The sequence below is a fragment of the Chiloscyllium plagiosum genome, unplaced genomic scaffold (genome assembly GCF_037043375.1).
Source record: "Chiloscyllium plagiosum isolate Xiang-an unplaced genomic scaffold, Cpla_swu_hap1 HiC_scaffold_2, whole genome shotgun sequence".
In the NCBI taxonomy this organism is placed as follows: Eukaryota; Metazoa; Chordata; class Chondrichthyes; order Orectolobiformes; family Hemiscylliidae; genus Chiloscyllium; species Chiloscyllium plagiosum.
In genome coordinates this window covers 44,080,103-44,106,531 of record NW_028270140.1, presented here as the reverse complement: position 1 = coordinate 44,106,531, position 26,429 = coordinate 44,080,103, and the positions used below count along the sequence as shown (strand labels likewise).

The following is a 26,429-nucleotide window of genomic DNA, read 5'->3' as shown; positions in this document are numbered from 1 at the left end:
GAAAATGATACAAATATTATTCTGCATGCCTATAGTCTAGTTGACAGGATGAATAATCACAATGTATTTAATTGTATGCTATTCAGCAATTAGTCATCAGAAAAGAACATACTTATTTTAAAATAAAAATTTAAAGAAAATCCACCTTTGGTACGTTGGAGACCATTTAAACTTAGTTTCAGTCACCCTGATAGCGTGATTCCATTTTCTGGGCGTGTAGCATTGTGGGAAGATAGTAGAATTTCACAATCAAATTCCTGCAAATGTGTCTTCGCTATATTCAGTATTCGTGGTCAGTTCTTAAAATATTTCAAAGCACTGAGAAGGTGATGGTTATGAGGCATACAAATTATTGTTACAGGACAATTCACAGCCGATTTCAATTATTATTATCTCACATGTCATAGCAGAATAGTTTGAAATGTTCAGCTGCAATTATTGTCCATAGTCACCTCTTTCTGTGGCACTTCAAAATGACTCCTAGGAAGGCTTTCCTCACGCAGTCCCAAGAAGAGTTTCCCTGCTTTTAGACTTCACCATGTCTCCACCATCTCCTTCAACTGTAAACCTTCCAATAATTTCTGTGGTACTTCAATTCTTGTACATTCTCAATTTTTACACTTCACCTCTGAGGGCTGTGTTTTCAGTTACCCAAGTATTAACGTCAGGAATGTTTAACTTCAACCCTCTCTGCTTGCCTATCTCACTCCCTTCATTTACTATGCCTTTTAAAACTTATATTTCGACCTGTCATATTATTTCCTCATGTCTCTTACTGTCAAATTTGGTTTGATAATTTCGTGTGTGATGCAGTGCCATCCACCTTCAATTTGATTATCATTGTACAGGCAATGGCATCTCACCACCACAAGTAAAAAACAGAATAACTGAAGAGAAAAAAAAGGGCTTTCCACCATGTGGTCTAGAATTCTGATTTTCAGAATTCTGTTTATCTGCATCCTTTTATCACCCATTCTATATTTTGTTAAACTCCTTGTCTTTTGTTTTAGGTGTGTGTGTGTGTGTGTGTGTGTGTGTGTGTGTGTGTGTGTGTGTGTGTGTGTGTGTGTGTGTGTGTGTGTGTGTGTGTGTGTGTGTGTGTGTGTGTACACGCATGTATTTCAATTTTGAAACAGTTCAAGGGTATTGCATACAATTTTGGTTTCCTTACTCGAGGAGGGGTGTGGTTATATTGGAGGAGGATCACTAGATTGATTCCAGATATGAGGGGCTTATCTTATATTGAGAGATTGAGCAGTTTAGGCCCAGTTTAGAAGAATGAGAGGAGATCTAATTGAGACATGAGATGCTGAAGGAGATTGGCAAAGCAGACTTAGAAAGGATACTTGCACTTGTGGGGCAATCCAGAAATGACAGGACATAGTTTTAAATCTCTACCCCTTATCGTAAAACTAAGAAGAAGAGAAATTACTTCTCTCAAAGGGTTGTGAATCTGTGGAATTCACTACTCCAGAATATGGTGGATGCTGGGACATTGAGTAAACTTAAGGATGAGATAGACAGATTTTTAATTAGTTAAAGGTTGAGGGGTTATGAAGAGTTGAAAAATGTGGTGCTGGAAAAACACAGCAGGCCAGGCTGCATCCAAGGAGCAGGAGAATCGACGTTTCGGGCATAAGCCCTTCTTCAGGAATGAGGCTGGTGTGCCAAGTGGGCTGAGATAAAAGGTAGGGGAGAGGGAATTTGGGGGAGGGGCGCTGGGAATATGATAGGTGGAAGGAGGTGAGGGTGAGGGTGATAGGCCGGAGAGGGGGTGGGGGCGGAGAGGTCGGGAAGAAGATTGCAGGTCAAGAGGGCGGTGCTGAATCCGAGGGTTGGGACTGAGATAAGGTGGGGGGAGGGGAAATGAGGAAGCTGGAGAAACCTACATTCATCCCATGTGGTTGGAGGGTTCCTAGGCGGAAGATGAGGCGCTCTTCCTCCAGGCGTCGTGTGGCCAGGGTCTGGCGATGGAGGAGGCCAAGGACCTGCATGTCATTGGCAAAGTGGGACAGGGAGCTAAAGTGTTCAGCCACGGGGTGGTTGGATTGGTTGGTGCGGGTGTCCCAGAGGTGTTCCCTGAAACATTCCACAAGTAGGTGGCCTGTCTCCCCAACGTAGAGGAGACCACATCGGGTGCAGCGGATACAGTAAATGATGTGTGTGGAGGTGCAGGTGAATTTGCAACAGATATAGAAGGATCCATTGGGGCCTTAGAGGGAGGTGAGGGGAGAGGTGTGGGCGCAAGTTTTGCGCTTCTTGCGATTGCAGGGGAAGGTGCTGGGAGTGGAGGTTGGGTTGGTGGGGGGTATGGACCTGACGAGGGAGTCGCGGAGGCAGTGGTCTCTCCTGAATGCTGATAGGGGTGGTGGGGTCTGTCTGGAGGGTTATGAAGAGTGGGCAAGTAAATGGAGTCTACATTAGAATGGTGCTGGAAAAGCACAGCAGGTCAGGCAGCATCCCAGGAGCAGGAAAATTGATGTTTCGGGCAAAAGCCCTTCATCAAGTAAATGAAGTTGAGGCCACGATGAGACCATCGTGATTGTATCAAATGGCAGAGCAGACTCAAGGGACTGAATTGTCTGTTTCTGTTCCTGCTTCTTATTTTCTTATGTCAAAGTTAACTGCATCAAAATAAATAATTATCTTTTACATTTTATGAAAGAACCTGGTGTGGTTTCCTTGTGCGGTCATTTAGTCAAATCTGTCATTTTGATAGTCTTATGTGGATTCTTATACATTTTTACATTTTGTGAAGCATCACACTGATCGCTTCCCCTGCTGTAAGTATGAATGCAAGGTAACTATTGAGCAGCACTGCTATTTCATTTATTAACAATGTCTCTATCATCAGTTGTCAATTGGTCCTTATTGCTCCTTACTTCCTTCTCCTACCTGAAGTTATTGTAACTCTTTCTCATGTTGATTTTGATATCCCTTGCAATTTTCCCTTCTTCTATCTCTGACCATCTGTTTTATCACCTTTTGCTGTCCTTTGTACTTTTTCTACTTGGCAAAGTCTGTACTTTACTTTCCATATTATGACCAAGTCAGAAATTACTTCACCTTCTCTCCACTCCTAACGTGGTAACAGCTTGAATTTTAAATGGAGGTGATTTTGCCAATCTAAGAACTGAATATTCACTGTGTAAAACTTTGTATCTGAAATAAAGTCAATTTGGTTCCTTAAGTTAACAAGAGTGAGTTTTGTTTCAAAAAATTCCTTAAAGATACAGGAATTATTAACAAAAGCTTTAAATGTGCAAAAATATCTATCAACTAATGCAAATTCAATGTGCACGCAATTCTCCCAAATGTAAAAATCAAAGGCAATTCATCTCTGCAGAGGGTCAAATCATGAGTAATTATAATTTAAAGTCAGACAAAAATATTGTGTGCATTTTGTGCAGATGCTTATTTACGCTGATGTATCACCTTCCACAATAGCTGCTGGATCCAGGATTTCTTCCTGGAGCCGTATGGCTAACAGATTTCTCTTGTTCTCTTGGAAATTATCTACGATTCAAAGTTCTTTCTTGCATTAAGAACTCACGGCTTGTAGCAATGAAATCAGAAAACAGAATGAGAAAGGCAAGTCAGTCTACCGACCCTGTAGACAGAACCAACAAGGAGAAATACATCCCCAGCGGCCAAACATAACTGTATACTTTGGGTCTGCTGACCATGATTTGACGGCTGAATTAATCAAATGTGCTTTGAAGGACCAACAAGCTTTACAAAAAATGGAAGTACAATGGATGCTGGAAATCAGAAATAAAAACAGAAATTGATAGAAAAAAAATCAGCAGGTTTGGCAGGATCTGTGGAGAAAAATCCAAGTTAACGTTTTGCGTTCAGTGATCCTTCTTCAGACTTCAGAGTTTTTCCTTCTGACTATTAGTTCAAATCCAGTAGCCTTATTACATCCAGCAACTGGATCAGATGTTCTCCCTCCAACGGTTTTGAAGACGTAGTGAACTCATGAGGCCGCATGTATTTTTCACAAATGTAACATATTTGCTGCTGCAGTCACAAGCTTTTCTTTTGAAAAGTGTAATTTCAAAAGTTCAAGATACACACTAAAAATTATACATTATTGTTTAGATTTTAGAGGCTAGCAATTCTGCAGAGATTAAGTCATACCTTGTCTTGAAAGCTTGTCCACCATTGACAGGGTGCAGGTTTGGACTGGGATAGAATACTCTTTATATATCTGCATGACTGCAGCTCTAACAACACTCAGAAACTCTCCACTATCTCAGACTAAAGCAGTCCAAGTGACCGGAATCCCATGTAACACCTTTAATACTTGTTCCCTTCACCACAGATGCACAGTGGCAGCAAGGTATGCCATCGATAAAATGGACTGCAGTAACTCACCAAGCTTCTTTCAACCACATCTTCCAAACTCATGACCTCGACTGCTTAAAAGGACAAATGCAAAAAATACATGGCAACCTCACCACCTCAACTCCCATCCCAGATACACACCATTCTGACTTGGCACTAGATTGGCAAACATGCACTTTTGTTGGTTCAAAATCTGGAATAAAATCTCTTCCTAACAGCTTTCTGTGTGTACATACAGCCTAACGACTGTGTGTGTTCAAGAAGACAGTTTTGTGTTCAATTTTTGGATAATGTTCCTTTAATAGCTCAACATGTAAATAAGCCAAATGCCTGGATTCTTTCAGATTAGCTCAGCTTCTCTGCAATGTAGCACTCAAGGCATAGGCTGTGTCAAAAGATTACTCTGTGCTGCATATACACTGTAAATAAAACCACTGGAGATCTTCAAATAAACAGAATGCACATACCTAATTTGCGTCATATTTAAATAACACAAGATTATTACTACAGGCAACTTGCCAACTCTTCTCAAGGTCAATTAGGAATGGGCAATAAATGCTTGCCTGACCAATGAAACTCACATCCTACAAATTAAGGAAGAACTTCAAAACAGTATACCTTTCCTCTTAGTTTTATGTTATTTCTCAAGTCTTAAATAATCCATGGTTGTATTTCATGATTTTTTCCACTTAATAACATAAAATGATTATGTATCATGTTACCTTGCTACAAATATACTGGTGAGGTCATACCTGGGTCAGAACTTTTTGGCTCCTACCACCAGATGGCATCTAGGTTGGGGTCCTAAAAATGCACTGGTTGATCTTTCTACTGCCTACTTGCTCATCGCCAGCCTTTCACAGTTTTATGGATGATGGAAAAAGCTTAAAGGGTTCCGACCACCATCGGTTCAGTTCATTCACAGAGCTGTGTTCAATCAGAAACAAAAACAGAAGTTGCTGGAAAAGCTCAGCAGGTCTGGCAGTATCTGTGAAGAGAAATTAAAGTTAATGTTTCAGGTCTGGTGACCCTTCCTCAGATTGGCCAGCAGCTCTCAGAGGTCACACTTTTCTTCAGTCAGGGACAAAGTCCTACCTCAAACTCATGTTGAATGGAGTGAGGCAACTGGCATCAGTGTAATTCCACCCTAAGGAATATTATATGCAGATCTGGCCTCCTTAACAAAGACAGCCAGACCTCAGAACTGGTGTGTTATTGATAGTGACTATGGGGTCCTGGAGTACAAAGTCACAGGTGGGATGATGCAAGATGTCAGTCTTCTTCAGACAGCAGTCAAGCCAAAGTCTCCTGAGGCTAGTACAAAGAAATCAGTGAGTAGCTGCATGCCTTCAGAGTCCTGAGGCTAGGTCAAAGAAATCAACATGTCGCTGTATATCTTCCGAAGTATGTGTTATGAAAATGCACAGGTCTATAAACAAAAGTTCACTCAGCACCTGCTCAGAAACCAAACCTTGGTACAAGCTTTATGCTTTTGAAAATTGAAGAGCTTACCAAAAATCTGAAATTGAATGTGTGGTCCTGTGATACAAGCTTTGATGGCGAAAACTCAAGGGTACACTCTCAGAATATGGGCCTTCAGTTAAATGGTGTGAATCTTTGCAATTTTCCCAGAAAGCTGTTAATGCTTAGTTATGAAAGAAAAAACAGCCTTGACCTTTGTTGAGTGATGCACTAGATTTGATTGATAATTTGCAGATGGTGCCAACAGAAAACCTACTAATTTCATCCTTGTGCCATACCTGAAACTCACCTTTTTCAATTCAGTTTCCTAAAAAGTGTAATCTGGACAGGTAGTAGAGGAACACTAAAAATAAAATAATGACGAGGACACAACACTGCTGCTCAATTCCACTTGTGTATATCTTAGAAAATAGATCAGGTTTGGGATTGGTACATGGTAGGACACTGAGCATGAAGGCTCCACAGCTGGTGCTTGGTGCAAGAATAGTGTAAGTGCAAACTGGATAGGTTTGTACAGCAAAATCTTTTAGTTTATTGGAAAGTCTGTCAAAAAGCCTGTACTAATCACCAAAGAGAATTCAAGCATATGAATTAGGAACTGGGTGTGCGTCATTTTGCCTTTCAAGCCTGCTCTGTCATTCAATAGATCATGGCATCTGATGACTTCCACATTCCCACTTAACCTATATGCCTTTACTTATCAAGAACCTCTCTTCCTCTGTCTCAACAATATTCAAAGACTCTGCTTTCATCAAAAAGGTTGAACATTGTGCCAATTTGACTTAAAACAAAACTTCTTTTCAGAAAGTGTTGGTGAGAGGGGTAGTTAACCTTACTGAACCAGAGCACTCACCTGGTGGGAGGTATTGACTATGTCCAGTGGAATTTACAAGAACATTGGTGTGAAAGGTTGCATCAAATCTTTCATCAGCACTGTCAAGGAAAGAAAGAAAATATTTTATAAATAACTTCAGGGATAAATCTATTCCATACATTTGGATACTAACAATAAAAACAGAATGCCGGAGAAACTCAGCAGGTCTGGCAGCATCTGAAGTGAGAAAAACAGCATTAGCATTTCAAATATGAAAGGACTCTTTATCAGAACTAGTTCAGTTCAACTCTTTTCCATGTAGTCTCAAAGCCAAGAACCAGGGAGGAGGCTCTGCATGGCTCAGGCCATGTGTTAGATGTTGACTCTTTTGGCAGAAGTGGGTACTGCAGATGCTAGAGATCAGAGTCAAGATTAGAGTAGTGCTGGAAAAGCACAGCATCATACAAGGAGCAGGAAAATCAATGTTTCGGGCATAAGCCTTTCATGAGGAATGAGGCTGGAAACTCCGTAGTGGAGAGATAAATGGGAGAGAGGTGGGGCTGGGAAGAAGGTAGCTGAGAGTGCAATAGGTAGATGGAGGTGGGAGTGAAGGTGATAGGTCGGAGAGGTCCTGATCCCTTTCCTCAGCAATTCAGTAGAAACCCTACTGACGTTGTCATTTTGATATTGAGTCTATGGACCTGACTAACTAGCAGTGGTGGAGGGTAATCCATTACTGAAGTTTAATGAGAAGAGAAACACTTGTCTTACACAATATCTAGCTTATTACATGATCACAAATGCGCAATCTACTTTGCCATGTTTAGTGTAATTAGAAAGACAATGAGGAGCCTGAGATGACTGATCAGTCTCCATTGGGGGTACCTCATATCAGATTGCTTCTTTACCTCTCACAGACTGTGCGACACTATCGAGTTAAGGGCGATTAACCTAAGTTCAAGATTTACTCTTTCAAAACCTTTAACTTATACAACAAGGAACTTGGTCTTCCCCTACCAGTGAGGTGAAGAATTGAAAACTGAATTCTCCACCGGAATCCCACAGCTATGGCTGCCAAAGTAAGAAGTCAAGTGACCCTTTGTGTGAATTATGAAAAAATGCCAAGGATGCTATTAGACAGAACGGAATGACTTCAGGAGACATGTAAGGATTAGACTGGGTTACACTGCCACCTTAAATCTAGAATTCTCTTAAATGGAGGGGTGTTGACAATGTTCTCACAAATTTTTCCAGCGTATTTACAGCACAAAAACAAGCCATTTTGTCCAACAGGCATGTAGATCCTCTCACCACGTTTCTCAGCCTTCTTCATCTAATCCCATAAGAATATCCTATTCCTTTCACCATGATGTGATTATCTAGCCTCCACTTAAGTGCATTTGTATTATTTGCTGTGAATAGGTCTGCAAGGGTTAATACTGAGGAGTGCCATAAGCAACATCGACAATAATTGATGCAAATGGACAGAATAGTTTAGGATTTCGGAAGAGCAAAATCTAACAACTAGACCCTCCTCAAAATCTCTCTAACAGTATCTATAATATCAACATTACCTGTGACTAATTGTTATGCAAAAAAAATTACCTAGTTAACAACAGACCCTTCCAGTCAGACCAAGAAGTGGTTTCCACTCCCACACTAGACCTTACAGACCCTATAGCTTCCTACAATTAAAAAGACGGTTACGCAATCCTCATCATAAGCAGCAATTCGTATAGTGGGCTTGTATAACGGGTTCCACATTCTAACACTCATGGAATAAAGAAATTTTCTCTGAATTCTTTATTAAATTCACAAACCTTTGTTTCGGACTCCACCATGAGTGGAATCATTTTCTCTACATCCACTCTATCAAACCCACTCAGGATCCGCAGGCTTCTCATCATGCTGTCTTTTCTGGGAAAAAAAAAACCCAGCCTGTTCCGAATTTTTTGATACAGATTATCTGCACTTTTGGTATTATTCTAGCAATTTCTTTGCACTTCCTTTAGAGTTTCTAGGTTTTTTTATAATATGGACACCAGAATTTTTTTTTTACAAGATTCCAAGTGTAATCTAACGATAATTCTATTCAAGTTTAACAGGATTCCTCTGTTCTTTTTCATCCCTTTTTTTTTGGAAAGAAACCTCAGTGCTCTTCCATGTTTAAAGTTAAAAATCACACAACACCAGGTTATAGTCCAACAGGTTTAATTGGAAGCACACTAGCTTTCGGAGTGACGCTCCTTCATCAGGTGATAGACTGTTGTGTGTTGTGTGATTTTTAACTTTGTACACCCCAGTCCAACACCGGCATCTCCAAATCATGACTTTCATGTTTAGATGGCCTTATCAACTTGGATTGCTACTTCTGGAGACTGGTGTATCTATACATCAAATTACTCTGATTCTTTAGTCCATTTGAACAATCTTCCCAAGGAGTACTTAACCTCCTTAATCTTCTTCCTGGAATGTGCAACTGGTGCTGCTGCCTGTTGTTGTTCCTGCCACAGGATCGGTTGCTCTGGGTTGGCATGCTCTTGTTGTATGTTATCCTCACGTGTCAACTGCATGTTGTCTCCAACTGCTCTGTGACAGCTATTACCTACCTTCACCTAACTTGAACCCTTTTTCTTCTGAGTCCAGTTAGCCCTCTAGAAGAGATCTCAGATCTGATCAAATAGTGAAAATACTGACACTTTAGAAACTCACATTTTGATCTTGCAATTTCAAACATCTCTTTCATTTGTCTTATGATTTATTGTGTAATATTTAACATGTCTTAGCACGTATATTTCAATGGCCTCTATTTTCTTCCAAAGATCTTTTCTGTATGTCTCTAGTACCGGGTCAATAAGATAGAATGTACCACCTCATTTTTACAGAGTCATGGAGATGTACAGCACAGAAACACACCGGTCAAACTAATCCATGCTGACCAGATATCATAAATAAATGTAGTCTCATTTACGAGCATTTTACCCCTATCTCACTAAACCCTACCTATTCATGCACCCATCCAGACGGCTTTTAAATGTTGTAATCGTACCAGCCTCCGCCACTTCATCTGGCAACTTGTTCCATAGATGCACCACACTCTGGGTGAAAATGTTGCCTCTTAGGTCCATTTTAAATCTTTCCCTCTCACCTTAAACCTCTTCCCTCTAGTTTTGGACTCACCTACCCAAGGAAAAGACCTCAGCTACTCACCCTATCCATGTCCCTCATGAATTTATAAACCGTATAAGGTCACCTCTCAGCCTCTGGTGCTCCAGGGAAAATTAGTTAAGTTTTCCTCCTTCTCTAGTACGTACATCCACATACTTAATCACAAAATTTTCTTACACACTCTTAACACAATGGCAGTCCCAGTTTATGTTTGATTAGATTTTTTAAGATTAGATTCCCTACAGTGTGGAAACAGGCTCTTTGGCCCAACAACTCCACACTGACCCTCTGAAGAGTAACCCACCCAGACCCATTTCCCTCCGACTAATGCACCTAACACTACCGGCAATTTAGTATGACCAATTCACCTAATCTGCACATCTTTGGACTGTGGGAGGAAACCGGAGCACCCGGAGGAAACCCACGCAGACACGGAGAGAATGTGCAAACTCTACACAGACCGTCACCCGAAGCTGGGACCGAACCTGGGATTCTGGTGCTGTGAGGCAGCAGTGCTAACCACTGAACCACCGTGCCACCCAAACAGATATCAGAGATCTCCTTATAAATTTGCTTCTCAATTTCCTGCTGACTATGGGAGGGCCTTCAGCATAATCCCAATATGGCGATCATCCCTTTCTTATTTTGCAGTTATGCATAAATAACTACACTGGACATACTCCCAGGAATATCCTCCCAAAGTACAGCCTTACCAAAAATGCCAGTTCCCCCCCCTCCCCTTTTGAGCCATATTCTAAATTTCCTATAATGTCTCGACCCTGGAACATTAAGCTGCCAGTCCTACCCTTCCCTGAGCCACCTTTCTGTAATAGCTATGATATTCCAGTTCCATGTTCCCAACTATGCCTAGAGCTCATCTGCCTTACCTGTCAGGTATCTTGCATTCAAACAAATGCAGTTTTTTTTTAAATCATGCTCACCTCATTCACTACCTTGACAATTTAACTTGCTCCTCTTCTCAACTGCACCAGCCTCAGACTTATCTTTTTCCTCACCATTTCTTTGGGTCCAACACCACCTTTCCCCATGCTTTACTAATTTAAAGCCACCATGTAGCACTGGCAAATCTTCCTGCCAGGATAATAGTCCCCTTTCAATTCAGATGCAACCTATACTTTTTATACAAGTCACCTCTATCACATAAGAGATGCCAATGATCCGAAAATGTGAATCCTTGCCCCCTGCACCAGCTCCTCAGCCAAGCATTCATCTGCTCTATCCTCCTATTCTGCTCTCACTAGCATGTGGCACGAGGAGTAATCCAGATATTACTACCTTTGAGGACTTACTTTTTAACCAGCGACATCTCTCTTCAGAACCTCATCCTTTCTCTTCCTATGTCACCGGTACCAATGATCGCCTACTAGTCACTCTCCCTTTGAAAATAGCTAAATTTAGTTACTTTGAATTTCATTTAGCAATGATGTTTCTAAAAATTCATTTTCATATTATATTGATGACTAGCGTATTGAAATTAGGAAGGCAGCAACAATTTTAGGCCTTGATTAACAAGTGTGGTGGGATAGCTCATATAATTAATAGATTCAGAGGTATATGACAAGCAATTGGAATCGAAAACCTGATCTTAAATGAGATATGAACTATGCATGTTCTTGAAATGTAACATTTTGGTTATTTCTGTGATACACAGCAGCCTCCCTGTAATTATTTCAGGAACTACTACACATGTAAATACATCTACTTATTGTTTGTTCAAACTGCATTGAATGATTGGAGAAAAATTGGAGTGCAGGCACCATAAGATTCCTGTACATATTACCACAGCTGACTTAATAATATCTCAAAAGGGTATGTGCACCATATCTTTTGTATGCTTTAAGATTCCTGTTCCCATACAGCATCAGGTTATTCAATGACGTTTTCGGATCACAGCTGGGAGGGTCACCACTTATTGGCCATATCTGAATGCCTTCAAGATCATAACGGTGTTGCGGAGGGCAATCCACAGTGCTACTAGGCAGCAATATCTAGGATCTTGACCCAGAATCGACGGAAGAATGGCAATATATTTCCAAGTCAAGGCAACGCATGATGAGTTGGATAACATTGGAAGTATTGGTGCACGCATGCATCAGCTGCTCTTAATCTTATAACTGGTAAAGATCATGGGTTTGGAAAGAGTTCTCACAAAATCTTTGGTATATCACTACAGTGGGATGTAAATACAAAAGGAATAATCCCTTTGTAGAAAATATTGGGATTGCACTCCCAGAAACAGTTATAATGTTGCTTGTATGTTTCCTTCCAACAGAATATGAAATTTCAAAAACCTCTGTATTCCAGTGCGTCTGAAAGATGTATTATTAGATCTGAGAGTGTTCAAAATCATTATTTATGCCAGACTTGTCCTTGTATTTTAAATTACACTCAGTAATGCTTGCATTTTAAGTGTCGTTGTACTCTCTAAACATGAGCAAACATACTTCCTTAGAAGGTTTTAAGAGGGATTTATCAAAGTGTATTGAATTGCAATGTATTGGAGCATCATATAATGGTGGTCTCCAAGTTGAATCACTCACTCTCGTGTATTACCTTTCTAAGGCATGGAAGGCTTGAAAGAGAAACAATCAGAGGGCTACCATATTTTAGCAGCTGATTTAATGAAAGTAATAGTGAGAAGCGAGGAAGGATGTGTGCACCATGTCCATTTTTGCATGGTAAGGCTTCAACATCAGGTCTGCTTTATACAATGATGTTTTAGAACAATAACTCAAATCAGTAGAATTCACTATGACACCAGATCTTGAGCAAGTTCTTCAACCTGACTTGGAACTCTTTTGTCCTTGCCTCATTACGGAGTCAAAATCCTGGAACTTTCTGCCTAATTATAACAAGTGGTGTTGGCTCCTGAAAACAGGAAAGAATCCTGTTTCTTTGAACATGAGCATGTGCTTTGATCCTTGTTTAGCACACTGCAGCAAAGTAACCATCACCAGCATTTACACAGCATAGTCCTACCAGACCATACAACTGTTCTCTCATTAGAGGTAGGAAATGGTAGTGGTTTAACCTGAGGGTCAACACATCAGGGAAGATCGAGAAGAAGAGTCCTTCAGAGTAACAAATGGTGAGGGGAAAGGTTGAGAAGGAGAGTTCTTCATGGTAACATTGAGCCAGTATGGGAATTTAATTCACACTGTTGGCGTCACACTGCACTGCAGACCAGCCATCCAACAAACCGAGCTAAACCGACTCCTGTTTACGCAGTACCTTTAAATGTGTGAAATATGCCAAACAGTTTAGCAGGCATGTTCTAAAACAAATCTGACACCAAGCCTTAGAGCCACTTTGGAAGACAAAGTTATGGAGTGATGGACTAGTCAAACAGCTGATTCAGGAAAATACAGCTGTTCAGATGTTTGGAGGGTTTTCAGAAGCTCTAGGTGATTGTGATTTGCTGTCTAACAAGGGAAGAATAACCCTGAGACGACATGTTAGTGTGACTGACTTCAGGGACCCAGAGTCAGTTCAAAACTGAAGTGATGCAAAACTACCAGCTGCAAATGTGTTAAATCATTCCTTAAACTGAATTTCGGTAACTTGGTGCAAGAAATACACACCATAGTTTTGTATTGATACAAAGATAACCTCAGGATGGTGATCTGGGGGGTTTCTTCCTTGGCAATCTGTGAAGACCGGACAATGATGTGCTCACCACCCTGTGCTCCTGACTCTAACCTAGCTAAAGTACCCATTGAGGTGGCAAGTGTTGGTGGCTGGTGCAGGATTCAGAAGATAGCCTTGCCAGTTCTTCTAATGGGGTATCTGTGGCTTCCTCTCAGAGATAAATGTTGGCCAGAGGTGCTGCTGTCTTCAGTATAGATCCACACTATGAATGTCTCTCACGCCTACAGAAGACAGGAGCTGGAATGAATTGACAAATAAGGATAGATGTTCAGACATGTGAACAGTATATTCACAGGGCTGTAATGGAAGCAGCACAGCAATGGATGAAAAATCTTACTTGGCTGCTGCTACATAGAAGTCTCAGCATCACCATATTAGTGCTGCTTCCTGCTAAAAGTAAGAATTCTCTCCTTATCAGGGCTGAATAGATGTTTGTCAGGCACTGTATCACCTGTCCTGGCCCTCTACCCTCGCTTGTCATGTTTTTCACCAGGAATAAGAGCAAAGGCTTGAGCAAGAGGAAAGTGGCTGGCCTAGCTGTTAATGTTAGATGTGAGAGGACCCAAGTGACAAGCAGGCAGCAGAGAGGGCATGCAGGGTTTAAGAGTCTAGGGGAGGTGGGGCAGGATGAAACCTACTGAGGGAAGATGCTATATTTAACAGTGGGCATGCTAGTTAATGAGATTTGGTAGCAGAAATGGAGTGAGTAAGAGGGAGCAGAGAGAACAATGGTACTTACCTCATGTAGAACAGAAGGTCATTAAAATTTCTTGCGGCATGGTGGTCATTTCTTTGGACTGTGGATAGTGCACTGGCCCAGGCTGGCAGGGTCTGGTGACATGGTCTCTTCTGGTTGTCCTGAGGAAAGAAGGTAGTCCTCTTGTCCACCAGTATCGCTGTGTCCCTGTCTGCATTGCAGAGTGCCAACTAGCCTCTATTGACAAACTGCTCTCATCTGAAGTTGGCTTTAAATATAGTGCTAGGGACAATAAATCCCAGAGATCCTAGCAATGGAGAGTTAAAAATGCCTCACTTAGACTGATCTATTTAAAATTGGGAGGGCATGTTACAATTGTTCATGATACTATATTTAGTCCAAATACAAGGTTTAATAATGTGAAATTTGACTTTCATATTGTTGGTTTTATTATTTTGGCTACTTCAATAAGCTTCATTGTAGAAAGCTGAGTAGACAATAAAACCTTTAATAGGCTTTTTGTTGCACTGTCAAAGGGAAAGTGTTTAATATACTGCAATGGGACAGTGTTTAGCCTAGTCACACTGCTCTACATTAAAACAGAGTCCATTTAAAGCTCAAGTTACAGAGCCCTGTTACTGTGTGAGTTACAATGTGACAGAACACATTAAGATATATATCATAATGACCCTACTTACTTAGTTAAATTACATAGGATTGTACTAATGACCCTCGTTTAATTTCTAAGTTCCCTACCCAAAGGCTAGTCTAAGCCCACAATACTACAATCCCCACCACTGCTAGACCAAGAAGATGGGTCCTGAATTCACCCAAGCCGGAACAGGGATTAATTCCTTGCTGTCCACACCAATCTGATCAACACCAGCTGCAAACCAAGTAAGCCAAGCAGCCCCAAAAGAACTCTGAGCTGATGTGGTCAAATATACTAATACACATTGTAGCCTGGAGCTATCAACAGTAATTACAGAGCCTCTAATTTCTTTTCATTACACCTAGCTGACTAGGTATCTCTCCAGGTCGTACCATCTGCCATTGACATATGTTGAATGGAATATAAGTTGGTGGTCAATCTGCTTCACTGCATTATGAGCACCACCCTTAGTCAACAAGTCCCACTCCCAGACTTTCAGGCTCAGGGGCACTGTCTCACAACACCACCCTTCATCTCCCTTGTTTCTAGTTCTTAAATGAATGAATGATTTATTGCCACACATATATGAAGATACAGTGACAAGTGTTTTGTCACCACAATCCGGTGCCATTTTGCATTACAATAAGGATAAAAGGAAATTACTTAAAGAAGAGTTCATCTTCTATTCAAATTGGGGTCTCAAGCATGGCTTCAGGGATTCTGCAAGGTCTCCGCAAGGTGTTCTGGTCCTCAAAGAGTCCTGCTCTGAGAACAGTAATGATGATGCTGATGCCACAGGAGACCCCCGCTCTGCTATCACTGCCACCTTGAGGAGCTCTGGGCACTGCTGCCATCAAGAGCTCCCACGCCAGGCATCTTCACCACTAAGTATCCAGGCTCTGGGCCTATCGCTGCCAGGAATCCTCACTTCAGGCATCACTGCCAACAAGCATTCCCAGCCTAGGCTCCAGGCCTACCGCCACCTCCACCCAGAGTCCCAGTCCAAACTGCCAACGTTGCGGCCACCACCTTGCCACCATTGCTCTGGCCTCGAAGATAAAGAGGAAAGCTTGAAGAAATATGAAAAGTACATAGAGAAAATACAGCCACTGGCCTGGAGTAGACAGGCTCCGATGAGCTCAAATGCTACCTACCATGCTGGCACCATCTTGGTCAAATATAATACTAGTTTTGTGGCTGTTTTCCTTATAGGGCTGTTTATGTAAAACATTGTTAAAATCTTTCTAGAAAACAAGTGTTTAACAATTATAATTTTTAACATACCTGGTAATTCTGCAAATTAAGTCAGGAGTGTGATGAATACTCTCTTGTTGCCCCAGATCAGTACAATCCCAACAATACTCAAGACATTCAGCACTATCCAAGACAAAGCATCGTGTTGGATTAGCATCCCATCCAGCACAGTTAACAATTATTCTTTTCATCGCTGACATTCAGTAGTAAGACTCTCTCCAAGATTCACTGCAGCAGCTCATTTGGCTCCTTCGACAGCATCTTACAAACCATGATCTCCACCATCTACAAAAAGGAGAGCAGCAGATGGATCTGAACACCACCATCCACAGTTCCTGTCAAAATCACACACCATCCTGATTAAGAACTATATCACTGTTCTGTTACTGGCACTGGGTTACTGTGATAGCAGTGATTGAAGAAGCTCACCACCAGCTTCTTTAGGGCAATTAGAGATAAGCAACAAATGTTGACCTTTCCCACAAAAGATTTTTGATATCTTTCACATTAAATAAATCATATCAGTTCAAAGGAAAACCCAGACACCTCCCAGTGATTGCAAACATGTTAACTATCTGCTAATACTTTTGAACAGAATCGCGCTAACAGGTCACATTCTGCTCACAACTGCCTAGCAAGCTTTTCCCAAGTCTGGTAGTGCCCCTTGTGACTCATGGCTCACACAGTGAACAGATCTCACTCCACCAGCCAGTGTTTCTAGGCATCTGACCCAGATTATCAACTCCACTCCCCATTGGCAATGTCTGTCAGGAGAACAGGAATTCCTGAATCCGTATCACATCTACAAGGTTGGGGTGAATGGACAATTGTAAATACATATTACTACAATGTACCTTTCTTTCCAGATACTTCTTGCGCATCAGATAGGTGAATCTTACTTACATGAAAGCCTGGACATAAGCTACTGTAATTTAATAGACCTTGATGTGAAGAACTCACCACTAGTATACGTAAATATATTTACAAACAATTTTGACTTATATCAACTTCTTTCCTCTTTCTGTGTCTAATTTCTCCTGTGACCTGCATATACAATTATTATTGATTTTGTCTTTCTGATTGCTCTCTCTCCTTTACAAATATTGAGTTATGATAGGGTTAAATTTTAAAGATGCCAGCTCCCTAAGGTACCTTACTCCAGTATCCCTTCTTTGCATCTAGACCTCAGTTCTATCCTTCCCCAACCTTCAAACATTTTTAACAACTATTTACAATCGATTAGGGAGTCATATTGACAAGCAAATCTTGTACTTATATTGTGCCTTGAACACAGAAAACTACCTCATGGGGTTCCATTTAAGTTTTATAAAGCTAAATTCAGGTAATGTTGCAAACTGGGAAGATGAAGTTTTCTATGAATATTCAATCATCTGGACTCTGATATGTTATCATGGTCACGAATATGGTAGAATTATTGAGCTTCTGTATTACTATGGGAATACAGGTGTGAAGAAAGCATCAACATTAGCCCTAATTGTGAACAGCACCACATGTAAGAGACATATAGGAGCACTGGCAATCAGAATGGACCAGCTCAGAATGCTACCCTGCAAAATGTACAATATGTGCATGTCATATTGATTTTTAAAAATACTTTTAAAATTTTCTTGACAAAATTATAAAATTACAAAAATATGAAAATAACTACAAAAAACAATAAACCAACTACTATAATACTCTGCAAAAGAGCTCACAACTACACTCATTACACATCAATAAGTAAATAAATAATGCCGCTCAGTGTAACAGGACCTCAGCTCTCAACCTTCGAGAGCATCAATTATTAAAGCCATGTTTGCTCAAACTTCTTCCTCTCAGGACATTAGGCTTATTAAACCTAAGCCACCATGGTGATACAAAAGTCCAAATTAAAATGATGGACAGACCTGCTTCCAAATAATTCAAAGAGGGCTGCCATGTCTTATAAAAATTGTCTATTTTCTTGTGCACCATATTTGTGATAAAGTCCTTAGGAATTTGTTCCATAATTAACTTGTGCCACCCCGACAGACCTGGGGGTGGTGGTTTCTCAAACACCCAGCACATCAGAACGTTCTTCCTTGCACAAAAAGGGAGGATGCTAAAAAGCTTTCTCTCATGTACATCTAAAGCGAGATAAATTCGACAAACCTAGGAGAAGAGAAATCAGGTCCACCTTGACCTTCGGTCCCCAAGACTATGTACGGAGCCTGTGGCAGGGCCACAGACAATGAGTGAGGGTACCCATATTTATTTTACATTTGGGGCACATTGAAGGCGCGCCTGCTTAAATTTTACAAGACGATCTGGGGCCAGATGAGCCCTATGAAGAACCTTTAATTACATACCATGTGTCCTATTACATATTGAAATCTTCTTCGCACTCTCACAAATGTCCTCCCAAGTTTCCGGAGTGATCTCCACCCTAACACTCTCTCTCTCTCCCAGACCTCCCATAATTGCTCGATGTCACCCGAGGAACCTCCCCCCCAGTAGTCACTGAAAGAGTGCTCTTAGCCTGAAGCATCCTCTTTGCCATATTAGATCTATAACACTCAGTCAGAAGTGTAGTCTCTTTTTGGATAAAATCTCTGATGAAAAAAAGTGGAAGAGGTCCCTGCTCAATAATCAATACTGATGAGTTATTTGATCAAACAACATTAACATTTCATCTTCAAACAGGTCACCCAAACAAAAGACTCCCCTATCCACCCAGGACTTAAACCCGGGATCCATTGACCCTGGCTGGAAACCTGGCATACCAACTATGGGAGGATGTAAAGATATTTTAGAGATATTACCCTACATCTGTCCCATTGTCCTCCACACTTTGACAGAGTTATTGGATTTGGCAATGTTTCACAACTATACTCATTTTGTCCAGAAACAACAGGTTAACAAGAAGACACTTTGCCTGGGAGGCCTCAAATGCTAAACCACATCAATGCCGATTCCTCACAGGCCCAGTCACTCACAAAAGATAAAAGGGAGCTCTCAATTGATATCTTCTGACACCACTCCTCCCAAACACAGGCATTTGCAATTCTGTAAGCTTGATAGGAGGCCATTTATGGCATCAAATAAAAGAACTAAACCAACTACTTAATTTCTGAAACATTTGTCTAGTAAAAAGCAAAGGAAGCATCTGCAGAAGGTATAATAAGCGAGGAAGAACATTCATTTTAATAAGAGCAACTCGACCTAGCCATGATATTGGAAAGGCACCCCCATTTTTGAAGGTATTGTTTAGTCTTGTCAAACAAATAAACAAAATTAGCCTTGAATAACCGATCAAAACTAAGGGTAACAGGGAGCCCCAAATAAAGAAAGCCTCCTTGTGCTCACTTAAAAGGGGAACCACACCTTCAACATCCGGTATTCCCCTAAGACACCCCAACCCCCCCGTAGGTGTAGCCTCTGATCTTGAAACATTGATCTTGTAACCTGAGAAAAGGCCAAATGAATTAACATTTTGTATCAACTGGGGCGCCAAAACTGCCAGGTTTGAAAGAAAAATTAGAATATCATCCACATATAAGGTGATCTTATACACCTTCAACCCTACCTTTGGGGCAGCTATATTAGGGTCGACACGAATGGCCTCTGCCAGCGGGTCAATCACAATGTGAAGAACAAAGGTGAGGGGGGACAGCCTTGCCAACTACCCCATCAACGTTAAAATTATCAGACCGTATACCATTCGTGAGAACCGCCACCAGAGGATCACTCTAAAGGACCGTTTACCCACTTCACCCAGCCCAAACCGCTCCAGGGTAAAAAAAAAAGATACGGCCATTCCACCCGGTCAAATACCTTTTCCGCATCGAAGAAAACCACTAACCCTTGAACCGAGCATTGTTGGCACGCTTCAATCACGTTAAGCAGTCTCCTGAATTATTAGGAGATCTGAGACCCTTTATAAAGCCTGTCTGATCCTCCTAAACAATAGAAGGCAATACTCTTTCCAAACTCAATGTCAGAGTCTTCAATAAAATTTTAAAAACAGAGTTTAAAAGTGAAATGGGCCTGTAGGAAGCACAGTCTTCTGGGGTCTTCCCTTTCTTGAGGATAAGGGAGATATTAGACTCTCTCAAGGATAACAGGAGGCAATCCCGACTATATGAATAGTTATACAGGTCTAACATCAGCCCTGACAGTATGCTTACAAGTTCTTTATAAAACTCACTGGGCAAGCCATCACGGCCAGGCGACTTTCCACTTTGAAGTTGCCTTACTGCCTCCTGTATCCCTTGGGCTGTTAACGGAGCACCAAGGAGATACGCCTGTTCAGCAGACACACCAGCAAGATCCGAATTCCTTCCTTGCTGTATGCATTAACATGAAGTTTAAGGTGGATCGGAGAGCTGTGATCCACTGCAGCTTAGTCGCCAATGGTCTACTATAATATGCCGTCTCAGCTGCTTTCAGTTGTGCCTCAAGCAGATGCTGCTGCTCTCCCTTCTGTCGCTTCTAGCTGGCAGAGTGAGAGATAATTATCCCTTTTGCACAGGCCTTAGCAGTTTCCCAAAGAATGGACAGATTACTAACTGCACCTGAGTTGGTGGCCAAAAAAGCTTCAAATTCCCTAGAAAAGTATCTTACAAACTTGCTGTCCTTGAGGATAAAGGGATCCATTCACCAGTACCGTGAGCCCATTGCATCATCCTTAATCTTAACCATTAAATACACTGCTGCATGATCAGAGATGGCAATATTCCCGATCGAACAGGATACCACCAAAACTAAAGAAGCCGCAGGAGTTAGGAAATGATCAATCCTTGTGTGGCATTTATGAGGATTGGAAAAGAATGTAAAACCCCGGCCCATAGGGTGTAAACGTCTCCAAATGTCTACCAACCCCAGTTCCACACATAGATCACCCGACTGTTTAGATTACGAAGTAGCTTTTGGGAGGTGGGGGGGGGGCCTTTAGGCATTCTATCCAGAGGATCCATAAGGCAATTAAAGTCCCCCCACTATAATAATATGCCACGATGCCAAGGCCATCAGCTTAGACAGTGTATCAGTCAGTAATTAAACCGTATGGGCCGGAGAACAGTACACATCCAAAATACCATATTCCTCACCATGTATAAGAGTCTTAACAGTAACAAACCAACCATACTCATCTTTAACACAAGCATTGCCACTCCTCTGCTCCTAGGTGAGAAAAACTTCCGATCAAACCCATGCTGCTGTAACTTCAAGTGTTCCTTGTCATTAAGATCTCCTGCAAAAGGGCAACATCCACCCTCTCCTTTCTAAGGCTCGACAACACTTTTTTTTCCCTTTTAATCCCTCTGATATTCCAGGTGAATCATTTAAGAATGCTGCGAATCCTGATCCTTTACAATCACCTTTGACTTGCAGAGAGGAAGAATTCATCTTACTCATAGAGACTATTTACAAAAAAACAAAATAAAAATAGCTACAAAACACAAAAGCACTTAAAGGAGGACTCTACCCCCTGCCCACAGAGGATACTTATATTTCCCAATCGCACCTCCATCACCCTTCCAGCTCGAGCTGCACCCCAAACCCAAGCGATGGAAGCAACCAAAGGACATTGTAAACAAAAAGGTATAACAAAAACAGTGAGCACTCTGCCCACCCCCCACAGTATATCAATACCACTCCAGCTCAGACCAAAAAAAACCCACCAACAACAGCTTCTTTGGGAAAAGAGTGAAAGTACAAGTGCAAGACCAAAAAAAAAACACTATTGTCCATGTCCATAAATACATCCACATTAATTTAAAGTGTCCAAGTAGTTTCTGGCTTGCTCCAAGGAATGAAACGACCACAGTGTCCCAAGTAATATGAAGCACCACTGGGTGTCTCATCAAATATTGAATACAGAGGTCCTTTAACCTTCTCTTAACCTCATCAAGTGATTTTCTTTTATGGATCACTGCCGCAGAAAAGTCCGCGGAGTCAGCAACAGAGCTCGAGTCCTCGGTAGGGCAGATCCAGGCCCTTGAGAAACAGGTTCAGGCCCTGACTAAGCAAGTTGATGACTTGGAAAATGGATGTAGGAGAGAAAATATCCAGGTCGTTAGCCTACTGGAGGGAGTGGTGGGCAGCCAGCAAGTCTTTTTTTTGAAGACTGGTTGCTGCAATTTCCTGGTTGGGATGCCGAGGTTGACGGAGTTCACAGAGTTGCAGTGCGCAGATCTGGTTGGGGTCAGTGCGCCCACCCGGTTCCGATATGATTTCAATGCTACAGGGACAAGCAGAAAGCATGGAAACTTCTCGAAGGTCAGGGCCTGTGGATCTCTCCATGACTTTTCTGCGGCAGTGATCCATAAAAGAAAATCACTTGATGAGGTTAAGAGAAGGTTAAAGGATAGGTCAGGGAGATAGGATTGGGTTGCAGAGCTCAGCAAGGCTGATCTATTCGGAACACCACCATCTTGAATCCCTGACAGTTGATATTTGACACTGCTTGGAGGACATGTGTTTTGAAGGATGTGAAGAAAGGAAATCATTTCAAGTTTTCCTGGAGAGGTTTATTTAAAATATGTAATTGGAAGTTCACTGGGACATTGGAGATTTTTGTCTTAAACAGGGCTTCTGAGAAATTATATAACCAGGAATAACTGCGTGCTTTTACTATATAACTCCCAAGTTAATTTTCAAACGGTGACTAGCCTGGAGATTTTCTTGTTTATGCAGTGCAGTTGGAGGAAAGCTTGCTAGAAATAAGCTGAATTGGAGGAATGCTGGCTACAAACCAGGTGATTTGGAAAAAGGCTTGCTCAGAACCACATGAGTTGGAGGGAAGCCTGCTAAGAACAAGTTGTCCAGTTGGCCACTTCCATTTCTGAAAATAAAACTTTCATGTTGAGCTCTTGAAATCTATTATTCTTTTGAAGAAATGTTTGAAGGAACATCAGAAAATGGTTTGTGCTGATCAAGTTGTCTCTGTAAGATCTCAAGGACCACTGTGCATAATTAATAACTTAACCACACATGCCAGAATATCAGAGCTACAAATTCTGCTTTATCTTCTGTTTTCAAGAATAACCCAGTGACAGAAGTATTTTTTTGTAAAAAGCCAATCTCTGAGGAGATTCTTTTTCTCCGTTTCCTGAACAGAGTGGATGTGTATGTTTACATTTTGGGCTATATTACTGACTGTGTGTGTTAATCAATTATTGCATCAATTATTGTCTTCGTTTTGATATTAAAACACAATTCTATTTATTAAGAAACCTGATCAATAGCTCCTTTTGTTTAAAACCGGATACAGACAAGGCATTTAATTAGTCATCTTGCAACTAGAGAGAAATTATTTTTATTTTAGGTTGTGACTTATAGAGAAATAGAACACCAGAAATGCTTCACATCTTGAGCCTTGGTAATAATATAAATCTAGGGGCTCATCCAGAAAATTCAATAATGATATCATTTAATTGGAAGTGGGCATTAATAGTGGAAAAGAGTAAGAGGAAATACACCAGTTTTCTCATGCTTTCATGTCAAAAAGACTTTGACATTGCTGAGATCTAAGATGATAGTTTATCCCTGAATGATTTGCAAAGAATATTGAATCACTGAGAAATTAGGGTTAGAAAGGTAGACAGATTAAAGTAATAGCACAACATTTTAAGTTAGAAGAATACAATGTAAGCCAGATGGTGAATCAATTGAATTAATAAGAATTCAACTGCAGATAAAGTAGCTTATAAATGAAAAAGCAGCTTATAAAAGTCTAAAAATTTTAAAAAGTGAGGAAAAAGCATTTCAGAAGGAGGAAAATGAAACAGAAAGAACACTGCAGGAGAGAAAAGAGAAAAAAATTTCATGCAAGTGAGAAAGGGAATACCAGCTTAAAAACTGAAACTATAAAAGGAGGCCTTCGACTCTGGAAAGAGAAACATTCTGACAACAAAAGGTCTGAGCCTACTTCAAGATGCAGTGAGGAGCTGTTTAAATTTTGTACAAGCCCTCCAAACATTTGATGAAAGAAACCATAAGGCATTGTCCATTTCTTTTCATGTTCATGTTTTGGAGAACTGAGCATGTGAAGTGTGCAAGTGAAAATTGGACATTGCCCACACAAAACAAATGGGAACTGTTGGGAAGAACTTATGAAGTTTATGCCTAAGGAGACTTTTCCACATTATGAGACTACAAAAAAAGGCTATTCTTGGGATTAAATACAAGTTGATCCTGGAGTCTTACGGGCAGAAATTTTAGAATATCTGAAAGCAGCCTAGCAAACATATATAAAATTTGAGAGGGTAAAGCAAAACAATTTTCACTAATGGAGGCAGACATTAAAAGGTAGAGACCACATATGAGATTGTCAGTGAAATACTTCACCTATTAAAAAAATTAAAATTCACTATCACTCTAACAGGATTGCACATAAGAAAAACCCAAAAGCTCACAACAGCATTCAAGCAGTGGACATGGCTGATGATTAACAGCAGGCCCACAAATTGACTTTTGTTTTCTGTCAGCACTATAAATCGGAGTAGCGGATAAAAGATGGAAAGGTAGAAGGCAAGAGGCAAGTAAGCCATGCATGAGAAGGGAGAGCTGGGAAGGCCTGGGATCTCCCTATCAGGCACAAAGGACAGTGGTGAGGGTGGAAATGATAACTGAAGACCTAAGTTACCATGTGGATCGCCTTTGTATAGATTGCTGTAAACTATAGGGTAAATCCATAGCCAGTTCATAGAAAGCAGACTTGACAGAGAGTACAAAAGATAGAGCTATAGCTCTGACTGCAGCTGTAAGACCAAGTATAAACACCGCTTTAGGTGCAGGGATAGTAATCAACACACCTGAGAGTTCCTAGGAATTCTTGTTGAACAGAAAAATAACTCCTTATTTCTCAAATGAGCCATGTAAACCGACAGTCATACTTACAGATACAGGAGTCACTTAAGTTTTAATCAATGGTATTAGTAGGGAGCATACAATCCAAAAGCATGGATGTACACACCTACAGTGTGATGTAATATCTGAAATAATAACTATCATCCTTGCCCATGGTTTATCTGGAGACAGAGCTGACTTAGTTCTATGGGAATGATTTGGCATGAGTAAACATTGTAGGTTCCTCTAACAGTTACACAAAGGCTAAGTGAAGTCAAGATGACAGAGCAGTCACAGAAGAGATTCCAGAAACTTTTCATTCATGTATGGTAATCCATGCAATAGCTGAACAAAGTCCATCATTGGAGGTTGAGTTTGCACCTGAAACAGATATTTAGTTCTCTGAAACTTGCTTTGGAGATTTAGTAATCCAAAGTAATGTTAACAGGTCTTCTCTAGCCAAAATACAGCTAGTCAATTCAGTGCTAAGTAGCCCACGCTGCTCAAAATTCAGTTGAAGCAGTGTGTGTTCTGGAATCCTGCTATATGCAAAATCAGGTTCCAATGAGAAAGTGCAGACCTGTTGACAGATCGGCAGATGAAGAGTGCACGTGGATAGTGATTCACCAGTTAGTTATATCACACAATTACATCATGAAATATTAAGGATAACCCATGAAACTGCCATAGTAGGACATGCTGAAATCTGGAAGAGCAAGCACGTTATGTCAATTTAAATTTATTTAAGAAGTTTAAGTTATTTTTTTTTAAAACAGTAAAGGCATGTACAAGGAGGTAGTACAACTTTTGTAAACCATGCCTCAGAAGTGCCAGATTGTTGAAAACTGCAACACAAATCAAACTTTAATTCCCACATCAGTTTTTGAGGAGCCATTTAATAGGATGCTGGTGGACTGTGTAACTGTTAGCACAAACAACAGCAGGATATGATGATTTCCTTACTGTCATGAATATGACTACTCAATCCTCATTCCCTGAAGAACAATCATTGCTAGGCAGTTGGAAAGACTTTTACCTAGTTCTTTCTACAATATGAATTACAGCAGAGTTCCAGTCGGAATTTTATGTCTAAAACTTTTCAGGAAACTGAATAGTTTGGACGCAACACAGTTAAAGCTTCCAGCATACCATCCACAGTCACAAGGAGCTTTAGAAAAGTACTATCACCTCCTCAAAATGATGATCAGGACACATGGTCATGAAAATCCGAATGATTGGGACAAAGGACTGAAATTTGTTTTGTTTGCCACACAATGCATCTAGTTAAGGGCCATGAGATAAGGGATTCTCTGAAATTAATCAAAGGAACATTTTTTTTTGATTGAAGAATGCATCATCCATGTTAATCTGTGTACCTGCATTATGAAAGAGCTCATCAGAATTTGCAACATAGGTCAAGAACACCTTAGAATAGGATAACCATGAAATAATGAGCTAACAAGCATGATCAACCCCTGAACATTTTAACAAAATGATGAGGTGTCAGTGCTGCT

General features: G+C 40.8%; 1 protein-coding gene across 1 annotated transcript in view; it reads right to left on the bottom strand.

Annotated features, from left to right (window-relative positions):
• chrna8 (cholinergic receptor, nicotinic, alpha 8) overlaps positions 1-26,429 on the bottom strand; it is a 196,897-nt gene that overhangs the window by 84,185 nt on the left and 86,283 nt on the right. The window contains exon 5 of the mRNA XM_043715303.2: positions 6,686-6,765. Coding sequence (XP_043571238.1) covers positions 6,686-6,765 — 80 coding nt within the window. The remainder of the gene's footprint in view (positions 1-6,685; positions 6,766-26,429) is intronic.